The sequence below is a fragment of the Cyprinodon tularosa genome, unplaced genomic scaffold (assembly GCF_016077235.1).
Source record: "Cyprinodon tularosa strain WSP-4 unplaced genomic scaffold, ASM1607723v1 ctg168, whole genome shotgun sequence".
Taxonomy (NCBI): Eukaryota; Metazoa; Chordata; class Actinopteri; order Cyprinodontiformes; family Cyprinodontidae; genus Cyprinodon; species Cyprinodon tularosa.
Genome location: NW_024038513.1, coordinates 239,244 through 264,556, shown reverse-complemented (window position 1 = coordinate 264,556; position 25,313 = coordinate 239,244). Strand labels below are relative to the sequence as shown.

The following is a 25,313-nucleotide window of genomic DNA, read 5'->3' as shown; positions in this document are numbered from 1 at the left end:
CGAGGACACGCCTGCACGGCGTTCAGCCTGACCACTCGATGCCACGGCTCTCTGAGGTCCTTCTCACACATTAAAATGATCAAATGTTCATTCGTTTATTTTTTTTTTCAGGGCTTTAACACAAATGGGAGGAAAATAAGTCGTAGAGTTGGGAGGCATTAAAAAATAATTCATCGGGTCACTTTTTGCTGATTTTCTTTACTTCCTTTTAACACCTTTATCAACCGAGCAGACAGGCTGTTCTAAAGAAAACAAAAATCAGATCTGGGTTCAGATCTGTTGAGGCTGAGCTCAGAATGGCTTCCTGTCTGTGGTCCGTGCAGTCGCCTCACAGGCAAACGAAAAACGCCAACATTTTCCGACTAAAAGAACTCTAAGGTTAAATTTAGAGATTCACCCCAAACACTCCCCTCTGCTTCACGTCACATGCTTTCTCTGCTGAACCCTCTGATGAGTCACTCAGTTTGATTTTGGCTCTGCTACGACCTCAGAAACAAAGATGGAAGCATCGTGGTTCCGGTCTGTGAACCACGCCGCCATCAGGGGAGCTTCTGATCCAACAGGTCAGATCGTTTCCTCTGAGAACACGATGGCACAAACATCTCCAGAACAAACGGCTGTTTTGGACCTGATGATAAAATTTTGCTTTATCTTATATCTTTATTCAAATATTAATATGAATAAATAAAAACCCATTTAAGATTCAACTTCCCTCTCTTTTTTGTCTTTTTTTTAGAGATTTAAGCTCATTTCCTGTCAGAAATTAATTTATAATGTGTAGCCGTCAGGTATAAACACTTTCAGGTTCATCCAAACCGCTGCAGGTCAGCGACTCGATGCAATTTAAAATATTTCTCCTGAACTCTCAGGGTGATCTGAGCGGACTGACCGGGGAGACAAAATAAAATGGAGTCGAGGAAACCTGAACTTTCAGGCAGGGGTGGATTTAGGAAATGTGGGGCCCTAGGCAAAGACAGGCATAAAACAGAGCCATTCTCCAGATGTAGAAATGTTAATAGAATAGACATCCGTGATCTGTTCTAGGTTGTGTCCCTCTCTTCTTGTCCCTTTTCTTCTTGTTTTCCTCTCTATGTTTTGTACTCAGCTGACTTTTCATGCTGTCTCTAAAGGAATGAAAGATTTTTTCCAAGCACTAAGCTCACTTAGCTGATTGCTCCTTCCTGTGTTTCCAAAAAGGCCAAAGTAAATAACCCAGTCCTTCTTTTCACTGTAGACAAGCCATGATCTGCTTATCTGTTCTCCATTTTTCATTTGGATGAAATAATAGCTGCATGAATCATGACAGCAGACAAGATAGAGGAGAGCAGGAGGCGGGGTTACCAATCTACTCGCTCTGGAGAGCAGAGTTCGCTGCTTTTAGATGTTGTCTCCAAAGTCTCCAGTAGCAGAAAAAAGTCTCTAGATTTGGCGCTAGGAGCTTTTTAGAAATCAAAGTGCTAGAGGGGTCTGAAAAGTGGCTAAATATAGCGACTAAAGCGCTAAGTTGGCAACACTGCTCTTTGCATGGTTTGTTTTCAAATGGTTTGCTGCTGTCTGTTTGGACCTTTCTGAACATGTGCAGCAAATGGACTGATCCAATATGGTGGACGCTGAAGGGGGGGGGGCTGAGACACGCTTAATATTATCAGCGTTCTGATGGCATTTTGCAAAAGAATATTTATTAAAAACATAATTAATCTGCAGAAATAAGGAATAGTTGTATCAATCATACATGGAAACAGAGTTTTATGGGGCCTCCAGGACTCAAACTTCTGTGTTTTGGTTTTTCCACTGTAGGTCTGCATGTTTGTGCATTTTTAGGGTCGATTTTATCCAAAAAAGAACCATAATTTAAATGTATGAGTTTAAATTTTAATAAAGTTGTTTGTAATGTGTAAGGAAGTAAGTGAATATATTTATATGAGGAATAAATTGGAAAACTGTCTGGATTGTTTTCAGTGCAGGAGAGCTGCAGCACGCCATGTCTCCCGGAGACACAGACGGAGCTGCAGAAAACGCTGCTTCTCCAACTCCAACATTTAAAGCAGGAGCATCAGTTTGATCAATACTCAGCCAGCAGGGGGCGGACCTGGCGATGGGTGGTGATAGCTGCCGTTTCCTCCTGCTGCGTTGGCGGCAGTGATGCCCAGCTGGGTGAGGGTGGAGGCCAGGTTCCCTGTGCTGCTGCCCCCGCTCAGAGGGGAGGGTCCTGGGTAACTGGGCTCATCCTGGTCCAGCGGCGTGGGAAGCGGTGAGGGGAAGTGGAGGCTGGACAGGTCGGGCAGCGAGCCGCCGGTGCTGGGAATCTGAGGGACGCCTTGGACCGGCGTGGACGGCTGCTCCGGGGACGAAAAGATACTAGGAGGAAATGGAGCAGAGTCAGCTGACAGACCAGAAGGCGTTCTGCTCCAACAGTTGAGCGGTTATGTGTGGCTGGACCTACTTGATGCCTGGAACCTCGCAGGACTTGGGTCGAGATGCCGAAGACGAAAGCTGGAGCAGAAAACAGAGAATTTCAGTTCAGCAAACCTCCGGGTTCCCTCAGCAGAGCGGAAGACATCATCTACATTTCAGCACCGTTAACTCCTCAGAACTGGGCCGGTCCAGTTCTGAGAAGCTAACAGAAAAGGCTCAGAGTAGAAGATGCTTCCTTCAGCTGCTTCCTCTGATGATTTAGGTTCACGGAAAAGTTTCGGGAAATGCTTGAACTTCAGCGAACCTTCTTGAGGTCCCAGGGTTTGAGCAGTTTGTCCTCATCCAGGACGTTCTCTTCGATCGGAGGAACCGGATAGGGGAACACTGCAGACAAACAACAGGAGAACATGAAGAACGTCCACTTTTCAGAGAACCGTGATGATCGGTTTGTGGCTGCATCTCATCAGAAACCTGGAGGAGAAGCAACCATTCCAGCGGAACATGTTCCTCCTTCATTTCAACCTCAGACTCACAAGGTTCTTCTACTTTAACCAAACTAAGGGAAGGTCCTTTAAAACACACTTTGGTGACAAGAAGACCCGGTTCGGTATCAACCTCCATGTCTAAGGCTACGTTCACACAGTGGCCTGAAGTGACCATAGGTGACCCAGGTCACATTCATCCAACCTGAACGCCATTAATAACAGACAAACGTCACAATTCTGCGTCTTGCTACGCAGAAGCGGCAAGAAAAAACAACAACCATGGCGGATGATGATGCGGAGAGCAGTATTTATATTGAAAAGGATGGAAATGATCGCTAGACGCGCTCCGGCAGACATGTTCACAAGTCATTTTTTGCAAGTCCAAGTCAAGTCTCTCTGCCAACATGCAGAGAGACACGCCCACTGCTGTTCACTACCCATACAGTTCTGCTAAAGCTGGACCTAGACCTACAGAATGCAGCAAAGCCCATTAGACCCAATCTATAGTTCTATTTCTAACACAGAGACAGTTTAAAGCTTCAGGTCTGATATTCTGTCCGACTGTAAGAGGAAGGAATCCGTATGTTGAGGTTCTGCTGATTAAAATTTCACAATGTTAACAGATTAATTAACAGAAAATAAACAACTTTACTAAAACAAAACATTGCCAGTAGAAATTTATGGAGTGAAATTGGGTCTAAAAATGTTGTTAAACTTTTTTTTTTTGGTGAAAAAACTGAAAACAAATCCTCTAAAATGAAAACCTGCATAAAAAGATTTAAATTGAAAAAAAAAAAAAAGTTCAGGATATAGAAAGGTCTTTAAAAGATAATCCATAATTTGCATTGATATCTTTGAGGAAAAAAAGACAAAAAGGTTTCCCAGTTTCAAAACATTTTTTTCTTGTTTCCAAATGTTTTTGGTTCACTTTAAAAAAAAATCTTTTCCAGATTTATATATTTTTTAGGGTTTTTCTAAAACTTTTTGCCTTTAAGTTTAAACAAGAGATGTTTGGGAACCCACTTTATGACCCAAATTTTGCTCCATAGTAAAAGGAGCTGAAAGCACCGATGCATCGGTTCTTCCCTCAGATGGATCCAGCATGAGGTGAAGGACATTTTTACAGCCTGGTCCTGCAGAACCAGAGCAGTTTTGTCCAACTGGCCCAATAACTGGTTTCCCTGAAGAGGAATAACTTCAAACAGAACCTAGAAATCCCCCAAGATCTCCACTGATCTGTAGAAACCCAAACTCCTTGGTTTTGATCAGCTGCGGCTAAAGAGGTTCTGGTTGTTCTACGTTATTTTGATCAGGCTGTAGTCGATGTGCGGTCCGATTCCCCCCTCCTTAAAAAAGATCCTCTCATATTTACACAAACAACAGACAGACGTTCTGGAGGCCGTTCTGGATCGATAACGGCCCGTTCTGTGATTCTACAGATCAGTGGGTTTTACTGCTGAGGTCCTGCATGACACCAGCTAACGCCCTTTGATCCAAACAGGCGGTTCTGATGAGATGCTCTCACCAACCAGGAGGGTTCACTCACTTCTTCGGTTCTCTGCGTCGCTCTGACCTGCAGAACCAAAAGACAAGAACAGAGCAGGGATCAGTCCGATGGGTTCACCTCTACTTCTCTCCAGAACCTGCTGTACCAGGAGGATTGGGTCTAATGTTCTTCTGAGGAGCATCATTTTGATCAATTGTCAGGTTTTACGAGTTTTAAACCGAAGTTCTGGAACACTTTATGCATTCTTCCTATGGTTCTGTAAAACCAGAAGAAGACCTATGCATAAGTTTGACAATATTGCATAAGTTAATCTGAATTGGATCATCAGAACTGTCCTGAAGGAGACCTTAATGCTACGTTCACACCAAACGCGCTTTGGGCAGCAGAGGCAGCTGGTTTACATGCATAGTCTGGTTGATGCGCTGTGAAAAACGTTTTTTTTTTTTTTTTTTGCATTGCCGTTCACATTTCCAAATACATGCAACTTGTATCTGATCTTCTGTTTGAACTGCATTAGTACAACGCAAGTGTCCCGCATGTGTAGTAGAGGACGCAATGACGTCACAAGCTAGCGTGCTCTGTCTGTGTTTACGGAAGTAAACATGGATGGTAGCGCTGGAGCGAATCTAGCGATCTTTCCCAACCTTAAAAAAAACAATCTTTTCAATATAAATACTGCTCTCCGCATCATCGTCCGTCATGGTTGTTGTTTTTTTTGCTGCTTCTGTGTAGTAAGACATAAAATAGTGACCTATGTCGGGTATTAATGGTGTTCAGGTTGGATTGAAAAGATCAGATTCGTATCGGATTCAGGACCAGTGAGCCAAGTGGCCTGGGTCGCATTGGAAAAAAATTGGATCTGAGTTGTTCAGACTGTCGTGAAAAGGTCAAATCCAGGTCACATTTGGGCAAAAAAATTGGCTTTGGGTCACTTTGGGCTGCAGTGTGAACGTAGCAAAAAGTTTCTGCAGCGTCTGGAGCATCTGAGATGCGTGACACGCTTTTATTTTTGCTGCATCAACCAATCAGAAAAGCTGATCTGGGAGCTGGCAGGGAGTCAGACACAGCACTGCTGCTGCAGAGCGCTATGATCACTCCTCTGAAACAGTTTATTAACGCCTAAATTAACTTAAAGTCGTGGGGAAGCGGCTGTTCCAACCAATCGTATTTCCGAATTCTCCCGAGTGGTGCCCGACTTTACACGAGTGAATAAAGTGAATGTGATTAGTCGTTTATCAAGGGGGCGGGATTGTTGTGGAGGAAGGTTAGCAAGCAAGTTTGGTTGTGGCCGGTTTGTTGGAAGCATGTTGCTAACCAGTTAGCAACTTAGTGCTAGCAGGTTCCCAATGGGAAATTCCATTGGGACCAAGTAGCACTAAATTGGTGACTTAGAAACGACGCTGTCAAGGAACGCTATGGACAGCGGAAACATGCAAGAGGAGGAGAGTTTAGTGTCGGAGGTCGTGGATGAGTCTCCTCCGTCATCCATTTTTTATTTAGAGGAGGAAAGCGGGGACGAAGATGTTGTGGAAGAGGACGCCAGGGCGGCAGAAGCTTGGTTTGGTGTAGAAGGCTTCCAGCCGTACATGTTTGAGCCCTTGCCTCGCAACGCTGCCAGTTCTGTTAGCTCTACGCCTGCCGAAGACACAGACGTCCATCCCCGTGAACACTGGGACGCAACTCAATGGGAAAGGAAAGGATTCTGATTTCAACAGTTGCGTATATTAGCTGCCACATATGAATCAAGATGCTATGACCGAAAAAATGTGATTGACAGATGACCGTTGATATATGATTGGCCGAATTTAGGTATTCAGGCTCACAAATAACCAACTGGCCTGCAGAAGATAACGAAAAAACCCCAAAGATTTTAAGACATTTTAAGAAATTTTCTAACTCATCGTCTGATAAAGAGTACATTTATATACATGTTTAAGCCAGAATGATTTGACATTTAAATATGACTTCCCCACGACTTTAAAATGTCAAAACCTGCCGGCAGAATATGTTCGCTTTTATTATCCTACTGCCTGCAGTTTGAACCACGTAGCTCAAAAACGCTAACGTCTACTTCCAGCCGCCACCAACAGTAGGGGAAAACCCCCAAGAGGCGAGCGGGCCTGAGGCAGCTGCTTCTGGGGATTCCCAGTGGCAGCGCACCGCCGGTAAGCGAGGGTCTGAGCGGCTCCAACAGCAAAATAATATTTGAATTAATATTTGAAGGCAGGATGGTAATCTGGATGAGTTTTCAGGAGGACTTTCTAACTACTTTTTACAGCAAATATAGGAAAGCCGCGCTCTGGCATTGAACGCACGCATCTGTACACTTTATAGTGTTATATGTTTATAGGCTTTACAGTCCAGAAAACAAGATCCACAGTCTGCACACTGTAAAAACGATATAGAAATAAGTCAATATTTCTTAAATTAGGGGTATTTATCCTTAATTTGAGCAGGTAAATATGTATTACGACTCTTAAAGTGAAATAATTAGTTAATATGCACTTGATATAAGACACTGCTATTGGTTTTTCTTATTTTAAATGTTATTTGTCTATTTCATTGGCAAAGCGGTCAAGAACAAATGCAATTATTTTAAGAAAAAATTACTTGGATTTTATATTTTTTGCAGTGCATATACTGGAAAAATTATCTAAAAAACAGATAAAATTTGTTAAATTAAGTGTATTTAACCTTAATTTGAGTAGATGAATGAGATAGTTTGCCAATGGGATGAGTATTTTCACTTTTAGAATAAGATATTTACATAATAATGCACTTGAAATAAGATAATGCAATAGTTTTTTTTCTTATTTTAAATATAAATTGTCTTGTTCCAAAGGCAAAATGTCTCACTTTCCTCCTCAATTCTACAACAAAAGCACTCCTTTTAAGATGAAATGACTTATTTACATTTTTTTGCAGTGCATATGTGGTCTTTCAGTGGTTAACTTCCACTTTGCTTTTAAAACAACTGACTTCCTGCCTGAACGGTGCAGCAAAAATACAGCAGCCGCGTTTTTTAGAGAAGCCCCCTGATTGCCAGCGCTTCTGGGACGCTTCTGAAAGGCACAGACGGCCTAAAGCTGCTGCCATCAGCGGCCAAGCCAGAGAGAAAGGACATTCGGTGGAACAGAGGGGGGGGATTTAACGAGGCTTCGACCCAAAGCTCCTCCTGGTCCAGCGGGACGGATGACAGACTGAACACCAGGCGGCGCATCGGGAAGCCATGTCTGGTTCTCTGTGGTGTTTGTGGACCTCCTCACCGCTGCGTCTGCCGCTCTGAGGGTTAAAGGCGGGTCCTCCCATGGCGAAGGGGTCTCCCATGGGGGGGTTCATCACGCTGGTGTGGAGGGCTGAGTCGGAGTTGGTCCTGAGGGACGAGAGACAAACACAGAGGTTCAAGAGGAGGAAACTGTGAGCTCTGAAAAGGAGGAAGACACCAGAACAAGCTGCTCGTCCTCCAACAGCATCTTCCACACAGTAAACATGGCCACAGAACTGAACGCAGCTTCTCCACACAGACCCACACTGGGCAGCTGCAGAAAAACGAGCTCGGCCAGAGCTCCCACTGACCGCTGCTGCTCAGGGAGCAGAGCAGAGACTGGAACCATCAAACTAGAGGAAAGAGGAAACATCTCTACGAGTCAGGAGGGGAGGGGAGGGGAGGGGAGGAGGATAGGAGAAGGAAGAGATGAAGAAGAGGAGGATTCACCTGTTGAGTGCTGTGGTGGGAAGACGGAACAACTGGCTTTTATCTCCGGGGAAGTTTCCAGACCAGTTCCTTTTTGTGATCGACAACAAGAAAAAGTTATTTTCCTCCAGCGAGTCAGAAACATCGGACAGAAGGCAGCAGGGAGGGCGAAGAGGAGGTGCAAGCCGAGACAGGAGGAAGATGGAGGCAGCGAGCGCAGAGCGGAGGCCTCATCAGACCCCTGGGGGGGGGGGTTTCTTTTGTTTTTTTAACCCAAGCATCAGCTTTTATTTTGAAGCTCATGAATGTTAGTAAAAATGCCTTTAGTTAAAAATAAAATAGATTTCAGGTTTGATACTAAAGAAATCCTCATTAATAAATCAAATAAAAGTAAAGTTTCCATTTCACTGCAGCTAATAAAAGCCAGAGGAACTTCCTGTCTGATCGATATTTTAATTTCAAAATAAAATGTATTTTCTGTCCTCAGATTGAACAGATTTATCTAACAAATTAATAAAAACTTCTCCATACCCCCCATTCCCCCGCCCCCCTAAGGTGTTCCACAGGGTTGAATATTTGGACAACTTCTGGTTCTCCTTTAAAACATCTCGTCACTATATAACCCATCAGCAGATCAGACATGACCCCCCCTCATCTTTTATTCAACTGCTGGTCTGTTATACAGATGTTTCAGAAAATCTACATTCATCCTATCTAGAATTGTGTTTCTATGGTAAGCAGGTTCGTCTAATCAGGTCTTTAGGGATTCCACCTTTTGTTTGTCTTTATTAACAATTTGCTATGGGGGGGGGGGTCACGTTAGAAGAAGCAAATTGAGAAGCAGATCCAAGTTAAAATGAACGAAACTGTGCAGGAAACAGATTAAGAACCCAAAAAAAAAAACACCAAAGAAGAAGAAGCAGGTGTGGAGAAGCAGCTAAGATTTCCAGCCCAAGTTGTTGTTAGTGCTTCAGCTGTTATGGGTCTACCTGTGTGTGGCCTCAGACTGACCGGAACCGGAACCGGACCCGGACCCGCTCGGTTAGCGGGCGCCTCAGTTTTTTTTTTTCAATTTGAGAATAAATTCGTAATATTATGAGAATAAAGTCATAAAATTACAAGAATAAAGTCGCCATGAGAATAAAGTCATAAAATTATGAGAATAAAGTCGCCATGAGAATAAAGTTATAAAATTATGAGAATAAAGTCGCAATGAGAAAAAAATCATGAAATTACAATAATAAAGTTGTAACACTACGAGAACAGTCATAACATTACAAGAATAAAAGCATAAAATAACATGAATAAAGTCATAAAATTAATAGGATAAAGTCGCAATGAGAATAAAGTCATGAAATTATGAGAATAAAGTCGCCATGAGAATAAAGTTATAAAATTATGAGAATAAAGTCGCCATGAGAATAAAGTTATAAAATTATGAGAATAAAGTCGCAATGAGAAAAAAATCATGAAATTACAATAATAAAGTTGTAACACTACGAGAACAGTCATAACATTACAAGAATAAAAGCATAAAATAACATGAATAAAGTCATAAAATTAATAGGATAAAGTCGCAATGAGAATAAAGTCATGAAATTGCGAGAATAAAGTTGAACAATAATAAGGTCATAAAATTACAAGAATAAAGTCATAAGTTACAAGAATAGAGTCATAATATTACAAGAATAAAAGCATATTACGTGAATAAAGTCGCAATGGGAATAAAGTTATGAAATTACGAGAATAAAGTCGCAACAAGAATAATGTCAAAAAATTACAAGAATAAAGTCGTAAGTTACAAGAATAGAGTTATAATATTACGAGATTAAAGTCTTAACATTACAAGCATATTACATGAATAAAGTCGCAATGGGAATAAGGTCATAAAATTACGAGAATAAATTCGTAACATTACTAGAGTCATAAAATTACGAGAATAAAGTCGTAACATTACAAGAATAAAAGCATAAAATTACAAGAATAAAGTTGTATTTTATGGCATCTCTTCCAAGAAGCCCTTTCTTCCCTAAAGCGAGGAATGTGGAGCATCATGTGAAGTTCTACTTTGGCATCGGTTTGACTAAAGTGGACTCTGGTTGCCGATTGGTGGAGCTGGTCTGATGTCATCTGCTGGGCGGAGCTCCAAGCTTTCTTTCTGAAATGGGTTTTTGAATGCACGACTTTATTCTCGTGAATGCACGACTTTACTCTCGCTAATGCACGACTTTACTCTCGCTAATGCACGACTTTACTCTCGCTAATGCACGACTTTACTCTCGCAAATGCACGACTTTATTCTCGTTAATGCACGACTTTATTCTCGTAAATGCACGACTTTATTCTCGTAAATGCACGACTTTATTCTCGTAAATGCACGACTTTATTCTCGTAAATGCACGACTTTATTCTCGTTAATGCACGACTTTATTCTCGTTAATGCACGACTTTATTCTCGTGAATGCACGACTTTATTCTCGTGAATGCACGACTTTATTCTCGTGAATGCGCTACTTTATTCTCGTTAATGCACGACTTTATTCTCGTTAATGTACGACTTTATTATCGTTAATGCACGACTTTATTCTCGTAAATGTACGACTTTATTCTCATAATGTCTTTATTTTCATATTTAAAAAAAAATCTCTAGCCTGGCCCCAATACTCCGTCACCAGACGGAATCACCATATGATTTATCTCTAAATCAGGAATCTGTTCGGGGTCCGGAACGCGTCAGGAGTTGGATCAAATCCCAAAACAAAACAACAAAAAACTACCAGAAAAATCAGGAATCTGACTAATCTGAAAACTGTAATCTGTTGCTCTCTTAAAAGCTCAAACTAAATCTCTGAAAGATCAACTGAAAGTTCTGCTGATCCAGACCAGGTTTTGAGGAGTGGAGATCCATTAGTCCTGGCTGGAGCTGGAGGTGTAAACCGGCTTAGCTTTAAACCCTCTGATGTGTGTAAACGGACTCTCTGTGATGCTCATCTCGCCTGCGTTAATGAAGACGCTCTGAATAAAACCACCTGAGGTCACACAAAGGTTTCAGAGGGGCTTGGAGCAGCGGGAACACACAGGCTCGAAAAAATAAGCAAACAGGCATCCCTGCAGACAGACACGTCTCCGTGGAGACGGCTGGAAGTGTGTATGTGTGTGGGGAAGGAGGGGGGGATAGCAGACACCACCTTCTCCAGCTGGCATCGGGAGGCGGGGACAGGTAGGCCGAGTTGTACAGAGAATTGTCCACCTGGGGAGACGCAGGTTAAGGAACAACAACACTACAGCATCAAAACATAAACATTCAAACTGGTTTTCTCCAAAAACAATCAAATCAGCTCCTTCTCATTATTGTTGGTTCATTAAATGTCTAATAACAGGAATATTCTGGAATATATTTGCAGATTTTAAAACGATGGATTAAAATGTTAGACGAATAAAAACAACAAAAAGCAGCTGAAAGTGGAGCAACATCAGAAATCCCATCTGGATTTACTCTCATTTTAAAATCTGATAACAAATCTGTGTTTCGTCAGAGAGAAAGAAAGTAGATTAAAGGTGCTCCGTTTAGCCTTCCTGTTATCATCTCAGAGTCTCGCTCTCTCCTGCCAACCAAGCCAAGCCACCGACTCCTCCTGAAGACGGTGGTCAGCAGAACCTGGTCTGCAGGAAACAATCCATCATCCATCCATCTGTAGAATAGGCTAAATTAAATATATAATATATATAAAAAAACATTAAATGAAAACACTAATCTGCTGCCATGGAAACCAAGGCTGATCCATCACCATCATCATCCCTGCGCCTACCTTCAGAGCGGTAGCAGCCCTCTCACCAGCTCAGCCTGCATGCAGCAGAAAAGCTCAGAGAACAGATTGAGACACGGCGTGAGGCGAAGGATACTTGGCGGTTTCGGTACGGTCGGACGGGCGAGACGAAGCGGCGGTCCCTCTGGACCCTCTCCACCAGGCCGTGATGTCGGGTCGAGCGGCTGGACTCCAAGCCGGACTGGAAGGAGCCCTGAGAGGCAGAGACGGGGGAAGAAGAGAAGATGAGGAGGTAATCTGGGGTCAGAAGACATAATCTGATCTTTTTACCTAATAGAGCAAATAGATCAGCACTCTTAGTTCTTCACAGAGGAACGTCTGCTGCAGGTAAACAGCAGCATCGGGTCCAAGCACGGAGACGCCGCTTCTAATTTTACTAGCTTTTATTTTCTTAACCTCCTTTAAACCATAACTGCTGTGGATCCCACCCAAATTAACTCCACTCAATTTCATCGTTTTTAATCCCATTCTGGAATTTGTTGATGTTCTGGGAGGAAAACCAGCATCCCTGAAACCAGCTGATTGCCTCAACTCATTGACTCTTCAGCAATCCCTCACACTAAGCATGCTTGTAGCGACAGTGGGGAGGAAAAACTCCCTTTGAACAGGAAGAAACCTCCAGCAGAACCAGGCTCAGTGTGAGCGGCCATCTGCTGAGGCCCACTGGGGTTCAAGGAGACAGAAGCAGACATAGAAAAAGAAGCATAGATACAAAAAGCAACTGTATAAGGCGGCCCAAAATAAAACCAGAAGTTTCTGATCGATGGTCAGATGTTGGGTCCATTCGCTCGGAAAAATTAATATAAAGCAATGAAATGCAAAGACTACGTCCTGTTCTTTACAGTAAAATAATAATAATTATAAAATAATCCAACTTTATTGATCTCACATTGGAGAAATTTACCTCTGCATTTAAACCATCCCCTTTGGGAGCAGTGGGCTGCCATTGTGGGGCGCCAGGGGAGCAATCGGGGGTTAATGGTCTAGTGATGGGGGATAAACCAACTTCATCAAAAATTTTATTGTTGGAAAAATCTGGATGTTTTTTTTCCTCAGCTCAGAGGGAATAAGTTCATCACTTTCTGTTCTCATACGTAAACTACCTCATATTAATGATTATATTTTATTGATCGTAGAAGGCAATGAGCTGCCAGATTGAAGGATTTAACGCAGCTTAGATTCAGCTGCACCTGTAAACTCAGAGAAGGGATGAAATAAAAGTGAATTTTTGGAAAACATTCTTTATTTTGAATCTAAAGGTTGAACTTTAAAGGCAGACAGTGTAACTTTTGGCCACTAGGGGCGCTAGACCTGCAGCTGCTTGTATTCTGCTTCTACTAATGTTGAAAATAATAAAGATATATGACTGTTTACTAGGAGCAAAGGGTTAACTTACTGTCTAATAAAAAAGTTGAAAAAAGAGAATCGGTTTTACACCCGCCTTCTTCTTAAAGTGCTAACTTATTGCGTGTTTACATCTACATGCTAGCTGCTACTTTCTATTCCTTTTTCTATGGAAGCAAACCCACTTTAAATGTGTTTCTGCCACCTGAAGCGCTGCAGTGAGAAATTTTATGCTCTTGTTAAATGTAAGGTCACCAAAATCAGTTACAGCGCAGTAAGAAAATATTTTAGTGGAATAACCAGAAGAAACTCACTTTTTCCTAATATGTGAAAAAATAAAGGGGGGCAATCGGCTTCTCTGATTGGTTGACACACATTATTCAAACTATCTTAATGAAGACATCTGATTCAGCAGGAAATGACATCATATCGGGTCAAGATCATCCAACATGTTGGGGTCCTGTATGGAACGCAAAAGCGCTCAAAATTGAATAAAGAAATCATTGTGAAATTATTATTACCCGAGTAAAAGTGAAAATCATTTTGTTACACTAATGTTAAATATTTTTATCCCAAATATTTTCAAAAAAATTACTTCTGCCTATATTTCTTAACGGTCAGAATGTTAATTTGGGCCCTCCTCTGTCCTGGGCCTGGGATAATTGATGATTAGGAGGACAAATTATTTCGATTATCCAAAACAACATCCTCCTCTATACCTTTAATTAGAATACAAGCTTCTGATTGGTTAATTTCTGAAAAATGAGCACGTATCTGATCAATGACTCAACGGATTCCCGGTTAGATTGAAGACGAGCAGAAACAGGTCAGAACCAGAGTTTATCGAACCTCTAACTTCTGCAGGTGGTTGATGTGTTTAATTAAATATCTGACCAGATTGTCACCAAACCACCTGGGTATAGGTCTGTTAATATCAGATGTGTAGCAGTGACGCAGCGGCAGGGATAAAAAGGTTTGACCGGTTGGATGGACTCAACCTGCCTTTCCTTGAACTCAGCACCTCCTGATGGGGACCATAGGGGGCGCTAGGCATATTAACACTGCACTGCGACACATTCACAGCTAGGTGTGAGACCACTGACCTCTATTTATTCACTGGATTGCTGATTGTCCGAAAAAAGTGAAGCCACCATCCGCCATCTTGGTACTCCCCACTCCCACAGAAACACAGTAAAATGCTTCCCTGTTCAGCATCTGGCTGCAAAAACCAGCAGTTTTCTGTCTGCAGGAAGACGTTCCACTGGTAATTTCCCAGTCAGTGGATAGACTAAGCAATAAATCCATCTATAGCCGATGGATCCTATAGTTTAGTCTGTAGACTAAGATTAGTCTGGCTGAGTTAGACACTGACATTGGGTCTAACGTTAGGAAATAGAAAGTAATTCACTGTGAAATGTCAATGTAGGAATTCTTAACCAAGTGGATGATGCTGTTGTTTTTTTAGTGTTTGTTGTGTTTCTCATTTGAAAAAAGTCACGTACTGAAATATATTGCATGTTATATTTACAGAAAAAGCAACTATGCATATATATATAAATAGGAAGGATTATCAGACATGTAAGATGTAATTACCGTAACAATATAATAAATACTTGTATATTACATGTACATAACCAATTAAGCACTTTTGGTACCTCTCTATTATTATGCTCCATTAACAAATACATTTTATTGTGATGATGGATTTCTATATGTTTTATTGCATGATTTATAGGCTTCATAATGAAATGTGATGGGCCTATTTTTTTATCATAAGTTAAACTTAATCTACTGATGCTATGAAACAGCCAGTGTTTGTCAAAGTGATGAATTTATCTTTATTTTAAAACTCTTAAACCCCCTGAAAATGAGAACATCATCGTTGTTCAATGCTGTAACAAACGGATTGTTTACATTGTGACCGGTCTAACTAGGGAGTACCAATATGGCGGCCGGCGGCTTCACTTCAACCCCGTACTACCAACTGGCAATCAGCGATCCAGTGAATAAATAGAAATCAGTGTGTGTGACGGACGAGCAGGAAGTGACATCAGAGCTGAGAGGGGGGTGTTTGTGGGTCACCTGGAAGTCGTGCGGGTTCCTGCCGATCTGGTTGACGTTGGGTAAGGAACCTCCGTAGTACGGCCCCTGGTTCCGGGCGAGGCGGATCTTCTGGGCCTGCAGCTGTAAAAACAAAATAGAGATCCATAAGTTGTCAGCGTGCTGCTGGTCGCCCCCTAAAACAAACTCTATATCTGGGTTTGGTCACATTAAACATGATGATGTCACACAGTTGGACCTAAACACCGATGTTAAAGGAACATTTTCCATCCTGCAGGTCTGCAGGCGGATCTGTAAACATCTCCACACGACCTAAACCACAGCAACTCTAACGCGTTTCTCTTTCTTCTTCTCTCTAGACGCCGCTGGTTTAGGTTTTTGAAGTAGAGAACAACAATCATTCAGTTTGGTTTATAGATAATTTCCTGATTCCCATATTTTCTCAAACCCCTGAACTGATGGTTTGTTATTTTCTTTCTTCTTTCTGTCTTAATGTTGGCAGTGGGCTTTAGGCTGCCCTGCAAGGCTTTAAACCTGGGTTTAACCGGAGACTAAGCCATTCTCAAGCACATATCAAGGAGCTCATTTTGAGCCTGGATCCAGATTTATTGTTGATTCTGTTCATGGTGGAGAATCCTGCTTCACAGCAGCAGGTTGAGCCAAACATCCTCTAAATGTGCAGGGTCATCTTTGAGCACGCCATTTCACTTTTCTTTCACCAGTTCACCGCAGTTCTTCCAGCAGTCCACACTTTCTATGCTCTCTTTTTCTCATGGTCTTCTCCTTCTGCGTTCCCCAACCAGCATAAAAATAAAACAACAAGCAGGTCCCATCGAGGCGTAATCAGGGAAAATGACAGACGAATTATGCTCCTGATGTCCAGTCTGCTCCGTAGCTTTGTTTTGGTCGCTTTAACCGCGGAAAATCCCGCTTCACAAAGATGTTATCGATGGGATGAGTCTTAACTGAATTAACCTGTGTCAAGAGGCACAGATGCACCAACTGATGTAGTTGGGAGAGAATACCACATTTTATTATATTTTTCAAAATAAAACATCAGTCAGACTTTTTTTTTTTTTTTTCTCTGTGCGGCCCGGTACCAAATGACCCGCAGACCGGTGGTTGGGGACCGCTGCTGTACTGTATTAACAGGAGAAGAGGCGCAAGTGAACCGTCGTCGGACATCGTGCGGTAATTTATACATGTTTTAAATCAGGTTGGGTCCGGATCCGGTCCGCTAATCCCTGACCTTTGATCTAGAAAAATATAACCTGCTTTTGTTTTATAAAACTTGAAAAAATGAACAAAAAAATTAATAAAATATTTGAGAAAACAGCCATTAATTTCAAAACCTTTTTTGGATAAAAACGTTTTTTTTTCAGAGTTTTTGTCGCTTTTTTCTTCTTCTGACAATAATGGAACAAAGTTCCCCCTGTACTTTGGCAGATAACTTATTTTTAAGCAGAAACAAAGCTTCTTTCTAACAGCTCTGCTCTCAGAGTCTGAGACACGCTGAGATGTTGGTTGAAACCTGAACATTTTCTCAGCGCCTCTTGGACTGAATCTGTGGCTCAGATCTGCTCTGGAGATATCGCTCCGATTCCTGCAGCTAACATGAAAACCGTGGAGGAGAGAGAGTGCATATCTGCAGAGAACAGCTTCAACACACACACCCAGATGCTGTTAGCTGATTGGCTGTGCCGCAGTGTGTGTTGGATGGAGGCTAAGGGATTCCCAGAAGACTAAATTGGTGGAACCACCAGTGAGAAGGAGGGGCAGCAAACGACCTTCACACAGAAAACCCAACAACCAAACTTGGAGGAGGATCACCGAGCGGACCTCGGCGGCAGCTTGGAGAGGGAGCGTGCCGAGTCTCGTTTAAGCAGAGGTGGAGCAACATCTGGATCACATCAGAGGAGGAGTTCCAGGACAACAGCAACAGCTAACCACACATCTCCATCCAAACAGCCCTAAATCAGAGAAGCCACACCGACTTCCACTTCCTGGGGCTGCAGAACATTTCAGGTTTCACCTCTCAGGCTTCACCTTCGTCGTTAGTGTTCATCCGTTCCTGCCTCATCCACGGCGTTCCATATAACGATATATTTGGGCTACATCGCGATACGCCATAAACATCACGATATGTTTTAATTACCTTCAAAAACAATGCAACACATAAAATTTCACTCAAAGTTTTGGTTTCAAAATGTATTTTCTTTTTAAGCAGCTCAAAGCTTTTCTGCCACATGATGGTTTGGGTGTCAGTTTTACACCCAGCAAGAAAACATGAAACAAAGCAAAAACGCGTAATACTAAATAAAATATAAAGTTAATTTCATCTCCAATGACTTTACTGCATATTGACCAAATTTGAAGCCGATTTCCCAAAATCCCTTAAAGCTCGACATGAGCCAAAATTAAAAATGCCAAAAATCGCACTTTGAGCCAAAATGGCCGACTTCCTGGGGGTTGTAGGGCGTACTTCCAGGAGACTATTTTTCATCATTTGAGGAGCTCTAATTGTGTGGCTTACAGTTTTCCCCAACTCACTTTAGGGGGCGCAGTGGAGTCGTTTCGGGGCGACCATTTTGGATTCCATTAAAAAAGTGCGATTTCACACAGGGGACAATTATTGGCCAAGTTTCTTGAGTTTAAAAACATGTTTAGGATCGAAAAACCCATTATTTTTGGCAGTAAAATCATCTTTTGTGTTTATTTCAATTCAATTCTATTCAGTTTATTTCTATAGCGCCAATTCCCATCATGTCATCTCAGGTCACTTTCCAGTTCACCAGATCATCCAGTCAGATTGATTCAGTTTTCTATCTAAGGAAAACCAGCTGATTGCATCGACTCATTGACTCTTCAGCAATCCCTCACACTAAGCATGCTTGTAGCGACAGTGGAGAGGAAAAACTCCCTTTGAACAGGAAGAAACCTCCAGCAGAACCAGGCTCAGTGTGAGCGGCCATCTGCTGAGGCCCACTGGGGTTCAAGGAGACAGAAGCAGACATAGAAAAAGAAGCATAGATACAAAAGGCAACTGTCAACCAGCTCCACAGGCGGCCCCGTCCAGGAAACACACAGCCAGGCAGACGAGCTCCGAGCCAGCTCCCATGTCAGAGGATGAAGAGAGCACATCCAGTTAGTCACAGTCAGAGAAACAGGACTACACTGGAAAACAGGCCAAGCTCCAACATCTAGAAACAAAGGTGTTGATGGCAGCAGCACAGCTGATATTTCTCTCCAGGATGGAGTCACAGCCAAACAGGAACAGACCAGATGAAGCTACTATGAGAAAAAGCAGAGAGAGCAGAACGTTAGAGATTGAACTAACAGATTCTGCAGAGTGGGAGAATAGAGATAGAATGAAGCAGAATGATGAAAAAGGGGTCCCTATGTCCTCCAGCAGTCTAAGCCTATAGCAGCAGAACTATAGAGATAGCTCAGGATAACTTGATTAATCAAGATTTGTGATCATAGCTGCCTCTGGGTTATCATTAAATCAGCTGCTGAGACCACACGGCTCCTCCAGGGCTAGCTTAGCATTAGCTCCTGTTAGTAAACCAGCTGCTGTCACTCTAACAGAGCTCAGCTTTTTTAGCAGGTTTGGGTGAAATCAGGTGGTTCTGGTTGTTTCTGTAGCTGCTGCCGCAGAACTTGTGGACATCTGGTGCCAAACTTTCAGATTTGGTCTTTGGACTGAACAGCTGTCCATCTAATGTGAGAAGATCCTCAGAGGAAGCGGTAGGGTTAGCCTTTAGCATGTGTGCTGTGGGGGCGGCGGGGCCATCAGAGAAAACAGCGTGATGGGCGTCGGCAGTTTGAAGCTTATCTGGGAGGAAATGGTGCTGATCTGAGAGCTGCCTGCCGTCCAGAAGCTTCCTCTGCAGCAGGTTTCAGGCTGAACGCTGCAGCAGCGCCGTCCAGAACTTTGTTCTCCTGCAGACAGGTGTTGATGAAGCACTGCTCCTCTTCATCACACATCCTGCTTTAATGGCTGCATGAGGCCTTTAAACGTTACAGAGGATCTCCTCACAGATGCTCTCTGCTGAGGATCTACTGATGAGTCCTGTGGGTTTGGACCCGGCTGCGATAGACATGACAGCGGTTCAGTTTCCTGCATGATCTGAGTTTATAACCACGTCGTTTACATACATGAGCCTTTTGCAGACAGAGAACACGATGGTTCTGCTGTTTTAAACTTAAATCACAGAGTTTACCGAGCAGAGAGGCCGGGCCAGAGGAGCAACCAGAGTCTGCTGGGAGGAGGCGGTGTCATGATGTGGGCTTGGATTGTCTCCTTTCCTCTGATGGCAGCGTTGATGCAGAGCTTTTAGAGAAACTACATCTTCTCCAGAGATGTCCGGAGTTTTCCACCGAGGAGGTGGGCGACATATCGAATATACTCGATGTATCTCCAGTTTTCCCACAAACGATAGCTATTGCAGCCATCGAGTATTTCACTGAGGGTATTCATTTTCCCACACACTCTGAATGCATCATTAACCCTACTCCAAACAGGATTATTTTAACAAGAACAACCCCGGCTACAAATGCTGGAGGAACTGTGGTATGGTCGGGACCATACCTGGATATTTGTGGTGTAAATAATAATCATTTTGTTTCGATGCGTCGATCCAACAGCCGACGATCCGATGCATCGATACGTCCGCAAGAGAATCGATTCATGTTTTTTTTTTCCTCCGGTCTATTTTTATCCATTTGCTCCTGGGCGTAATTCTCCCTCCCGTGCTGCGGTGGCGCTAAACCTATTTTGTCCTCCTACCTCGCTTCCTGGTTATACTCTTACAGCAGTGTGTTGCAGTGAACTTGACGCAGACATTTTTTATTTATGCTCAATATTGGAGCGTGGTCAGTGCTACACGCTGTGGGTCTAGATACGGCCGAGGCGGCGAGGAAGTGGGGGCGAGTTTAGTGCGGCGACGGAGGGACATGAGGGCCAAAAAGAGCGGTGATCCAGGTGGAAAAAGGGTCCCAGCGTTCTCGCGCACCTCGCTCTTCTAGCGGGTCAAACTTCACGAGTTGTTTTCCGCAATTTCATAAAAACAAACCAAGCCGGCCTCCTGTCTGCGGCGCTGTCTGCGGTCAGCTACAATGTGGGAGAGGAGCAGCGGAGCGTCTGTGGAGGGGGCGGGGCATCTGGAGTCGAGGTATTAAATTGCACTAATTGCACTGATTTAATGCAGTATTTTTTTATGCAAAGCCTTTCAGAATCTATAACGCAGGAGTATTATTATTTTTCAGTGAATGAGGTTTTAATAGGAATAGGAGGAGTGCAACTTTTCTACTTCTGTTATTTGCTGTTGTTTCCAAATAAAATGCATAACGATATTACAGGTTTTATTGATTTATTTTAAATGTGAAACATTGTCTAGCCTTTAAGGTGTAGAAAAAAAATAAAATAAAAAATGAACCAATTAGTGGCATCGAATCTTATCGTGGTGTATTCTTCTGTATCGAAAATAATCGAACAGTTGGGTCAGGAAATCGATCCTGAATCGAATCGCCATGATGGATGTGATTTCAGAATCAGAAATACTTTAATAATCCCAGAGGGAAATAACTTTTGTTACACGCTCCAGTTACAGTTTTATATAATATATACACACATCCAACTATACAATATAATAAAGATACAAAAAAATAAGAATAAAAAGAGATAAATATATACACATATAGCTCTTCTGTATATATATCTGTACGTATATCTATGCATATGTAAAAACTAAATCCAAGTAAAGTGATTTACACCCCTAGTTGTCAGTGGACCTTCCTCTGGACCCCCCCCCCCCGTTATTTTTATTGGATGTGTTCTCTGATCACCTGCTTACCACAGAACAATATTATATATTACTTATTCTGTTGATCGTTGCTAGATAAAATATAACTACTAATTGGATAAAGACCGACCCTCCAACGATCTCTCAGTGGATACAGAAAGCAAAGCATGATGGAATACATGACGGCCCAATAAATGCTAAAAGTAGCTGTATTTATGAGAAGATCAACTCCAGTTACTGAATATCTTGCTAAGGACTCTTATACGAACACTATAACCATATATAATTATTATTATTAAGGCTTTTTCTAAATCTAAAATATCCTTTTCTAGAGAACCCTGTACAGTACTGCTCTTGTCTGACAGATTAGACCTAATTATTATTATTTCTGTCTGTTTTTTCCCTCTTCCTGTTTGTGATACTAAAGGACATGGAGGGAATACTGAAAGTAAATGTGACTCCTGAACCTGTGGTGTTTTATTGGGAGCCATGCCTAAAAACAGATATAATGCAGATCAGAGATAAATACTGAGGGATATTTTACTGGTAGCAAAGAAAATGATTCCTCTGCAGCGGAGAAATGAAAAACCACCAACTATAAGTCAACGGGTCCAGAGACTCAAACATGTTTACACAATGGAGCCAATGACTGTGAGCCTGCAGCTAGAACTATGGACACTTTTATACAAAGATGGACTCGTATTTCAGAATATCTGGGTGTCTGATGGAGAGGATGATGGGATGAGATGTTACTGGAAGGAGAGGTCCAGTGGAATGCTTTTAGTCCAGAGGTCACGGATTAGCGGACCGCGGTCCGGATCCAACCTGATTTAAAACATTTATAAATTACCGCATGTTGTCCGACGGCAGTTTCTAACTTCACTTGCCCCTCTTCTCGTGTTAATACGGTAAAGCCCTGGGGAGCGTCCGGCTCCAGGCTGCACGTGATCCAAATGAGCCAATGAGCTGTCAGATTCTGCTTAAAAATAAGTGCAGTTATCTGCCAAAGTACGGGGGAACTTTGTTGTCAGAAAAAGAAAAAAAACGCATTTTGTAAACTTAAAAAAAAATATATATATAAAAATTAGGACAAAAACTGAAAAAAAAAGGTTTTTATGCAAAAAGGGTTTTGAAATTAATGGCTGTTTTCTCAAATATTTTATTTATTTTTTTGTTCATTTTTTCAAGTTTTATAAAACAAAAGCAGGTTATATTTTTCTAGATCAAAGGTCAGGGATTAGCGGTCCGGATCCGGACCCAACCTGATTTAAAACATTTATAAATTACAGCATGTTGTCCAACGACAGTTTCTAATTTCGATTGTGCTGCTTCTCCTGTTAATACGGTAAAGCCCTGGGGAGCGTCCGGCTCCAGGCTGCGCGTGATCCAAATGAGCCAATGAGCTGTCAGTCTGGGTTGCTGCTGCTGCTACTTTTAGACACAGCAGGCAAACCTGTGGCAAGCCGGGCGATGGGAAAGAAGGAGAAGACCATGAGAAAAAGAGAGCAGAGAAAGTGTGGACTGCTGGAAGAACTGCGGTGAACTGGTGAAAGAAAAGTGAAATGGCGTGCTCAAAGATGACCCTGCACATTTAGAGGATGTTTGGCTCAACCTGCTGCTGTGAAGCAGGATTCTCCACCATGAACAGAATCAACAATAAATCTGGATCCAGGCTCAAAATGAGCTCCTTGATATGTGCTTGAGAATGGCTTAGTCTCCATTTAAACCCAGGTTTAAAGCCTTGCAGGGCAGCCTAAAGCCCACTGCCAACATTAAGACAGAAAAAAGATATAAGATTTTGTCCAAATGGACTGAGTACGTGAAACCAATTAGATCCGACTTCATTTGGTTTTTCTTCTGATATATGTCTTACCCTCTTATGTCTTTGTGGTTTTTATTACTCGAGGTGGTGCAATCCCCATTACTGTTTAATTTTGTTCATTTTTTGTTATCTTTACAATTAAGTTAGTGATATTCTGTTAAAAACACCAGAAAGGCAACATGGACAAAATCACCTGGACTTTCTGCTTATATCTTCAGTTATAATCTTAAATGGATGAAGCTGTGATTTCTGATGTGATGGAAATCTGTCTTTCTAAATAAAAAATAAATAAAAAAACACAGAAAAAAGAAAGAAAAATAACAAACGCTCAGTTCAGCTGTTTTATAAAAAAAAATGTTTTTTTTTTTTTTAAGTGAGTCAGGAAATTGTCTTTATACCAAACTGAACGATTGTTGTTCTGTAATTAAGATTTTATTTAAAAATTCATAACATTGACGCATAAACACCTCATTTTATTTCAGTGTTAAATTCTGTTTAAAGTAACAGATTATAATTAAAAATGTCTGCGGACCTTTACTGGTTGATGATTTTCTTTGTTGGATTTATTTCATCCTGTTTTTATGTTCTTTATTTTTTTCCCTTTATTTTGCAGCTATGCAGCGCAGGAGATTTAAACCTGTTGTGTCTATATGTCAACTTGCTGATAACAAAGAGCCAAAACGCACAATTTTAAGTTGGGTCAACAAACCTTCTTAATCCATCAGCTTTAGGGATATTTTATTGGACGAGATAAAAACATCCTTTAGAAATCGGTCAGGTCAGTGACACCAAAGCAAGAACCTGCAGAAAGTCTGAAGAACATGAACCACTGATCAGCTAAAGATAAGTGTGCATAATTGTGCACATTAATTATGTTTTTGATAAAAAATCCTTTTGGTTCAGCAACACTGATGCATCAGAGGCATGTGTGCAGCTCTAACAGCAAAACCATGCGTCCGTGCGCGTAAGTCATGTGACCGATACAGGAGATGTGTCGAACTGACTGATGCACTGAACTGTGTTTATCTTTTGCATTTTATCATCAAACTAATCAAGAAAAACGGATCAGCCTCATGAGAAAAAGATAGATTTTAGGGTCCATAGCGGGATCATTCTGAGCTCGTATTTGAATACATTTTCTTGTTTTGTCATCCTGATCCTCTCAGTTAAAATTCAACTTATCCGGATTCACATCGACTCTTAGTTTGCTGTAGTTATCATTTTAAATGCTCACAATTTTCCTGTTATCTGTTCAAACTTATGGATCGTCTAAAAATCTAAAAATATCGAACATATTTTCAATTTAAATGAAAATATGAAATATACATTAAAGCAAACAATGGGTTTAAATATGATTTTAATACAGCTCATCAAATCGGTGTCCATTTTTAATGTCCAGCAGGTGACAATATGACACAGTATCAGCAAGTATCAATACAGTTTGCCAATGTGTTGAAATCCTTTGGCTAAAATGCCATCAGAACGCTGATAATATTAAGTGTGTCTCAGCCCCCCCCCCTTCAGTGTCCACCATATTGGATCAGTCCATTTGCTGCACATGTTCAGAAAGGTCCAACCAGACAGCAGCAAACCATTTGAAAACAAACCATGCAAAGAGCAGTGTTGCCAACTTAGCGCTTTAGTCGCTATATTTAGCCACTTTTCAGACCCCTCTAGCACTTTGATTTCTAAAAAGCTCCTAGCGCCAAATCTAGAGACTTTTTTCTGCTACTGGAGACTTTGGAGACAACATCTAAAAGCAGCGAACTCTGCTCTCCAGAGCCAGTAGATTGGTAACCCCGCCTCCTGCTCTCCTCTATCTTGTCTGCTGTCATGATTCATGCAGCTATTATTTCATCCAAATGAAAAATGGAGAACAGATAAGCAGATCATGGCTTGTCTACAGTGAAAAGAAGGACTGGGTTATTTACTTTGGCCTTTTTGGAAACACAGGAAGGAGCAATCAGCTAAGTGAGCTTAGTGCTTGGAAAAAATCTTTCATTCCTTTAGAGACAGCATGAAAAGTCAGCTGAGTACAAAACATAGAGAGGAAAACAAGAAGAAAAGGGACAAGAAGAGAGGGACACAACCTAGAACAGATCACGGATGTCTATTCTATTAACATTTCTATATCTGGAGAATAGTTGTGTTTGATGTGTTGTCTCCTCCATTCAGAGGGGCCCCTGCCTGTCTTTGCATAGGGCCCCACATTTCCTAAATCCGCCCCTGAATGGATGATCAGTTCAGGATGAATCCTGATCAATAACAGAAACCCTCACTAACAGAAACCCTCAATAACAGAAACCCTCACTAACAGAAACCCTCACTAACAGAAACCCTCACTAACAGAAACC

The 25,313-nt window shown here is 41.8% G+C and overlaps 1 protein-coding gene across 2 annotated transcripts in view; it reads right to left on the bottom strand.

Annotated features, from left to right (window-relative positions):
* Window positions 1-25,313, bottom strand: part of LOC119780920 (CREB-regulated transcription coactivator 2) — a 45,793-nt gene that overhangs the window by 17,092 nt on the left and 3,388 nt on the right. Inside the window, exons 2-10 of one of the 2 annotated variants that reach the window (XM_038281168.1) lie at window positions 15,355-15,456; window positions 12,005-12,121; window positions 11,290-11,351; window positions 8,123-8,191; window positions 7,674-7,780; window positions 4,447-4,473; window positions 2,720-2,799; window positions 2,444-2,493; window positions 2,090-2,358 (exon numbers count right to left, since the gene is read on the bottom strand). In XM_038281168.1, the coding sequence (XP_038137096.1) occupies window positions 2,090-2,358; window positions 2,444-2,493; window positions 2,720-2,799; window positions 4,447-4,473; window positions 7,674-7,780; window positions 8,123-8,191; window positions 11,290-11,351; window positions 12,005-12,121; window positions 15,355-15,456 (883 nt within the window). The remainder of the gene's footprint in view (window positions 1-2,089; window positions 2,359-2,443; window positions 2,494-2,719; window positions 2,800-4,446; window positions 4,474-7,673; window positions 7,781-8,122; window positions 8,192-11,289; window positions 11,352-12,004; window positions 12,122-15,354; window positions 15,457-25,313) is intronic. The other variant, XM_038281169.1, reaches the window with a different exon arrangement.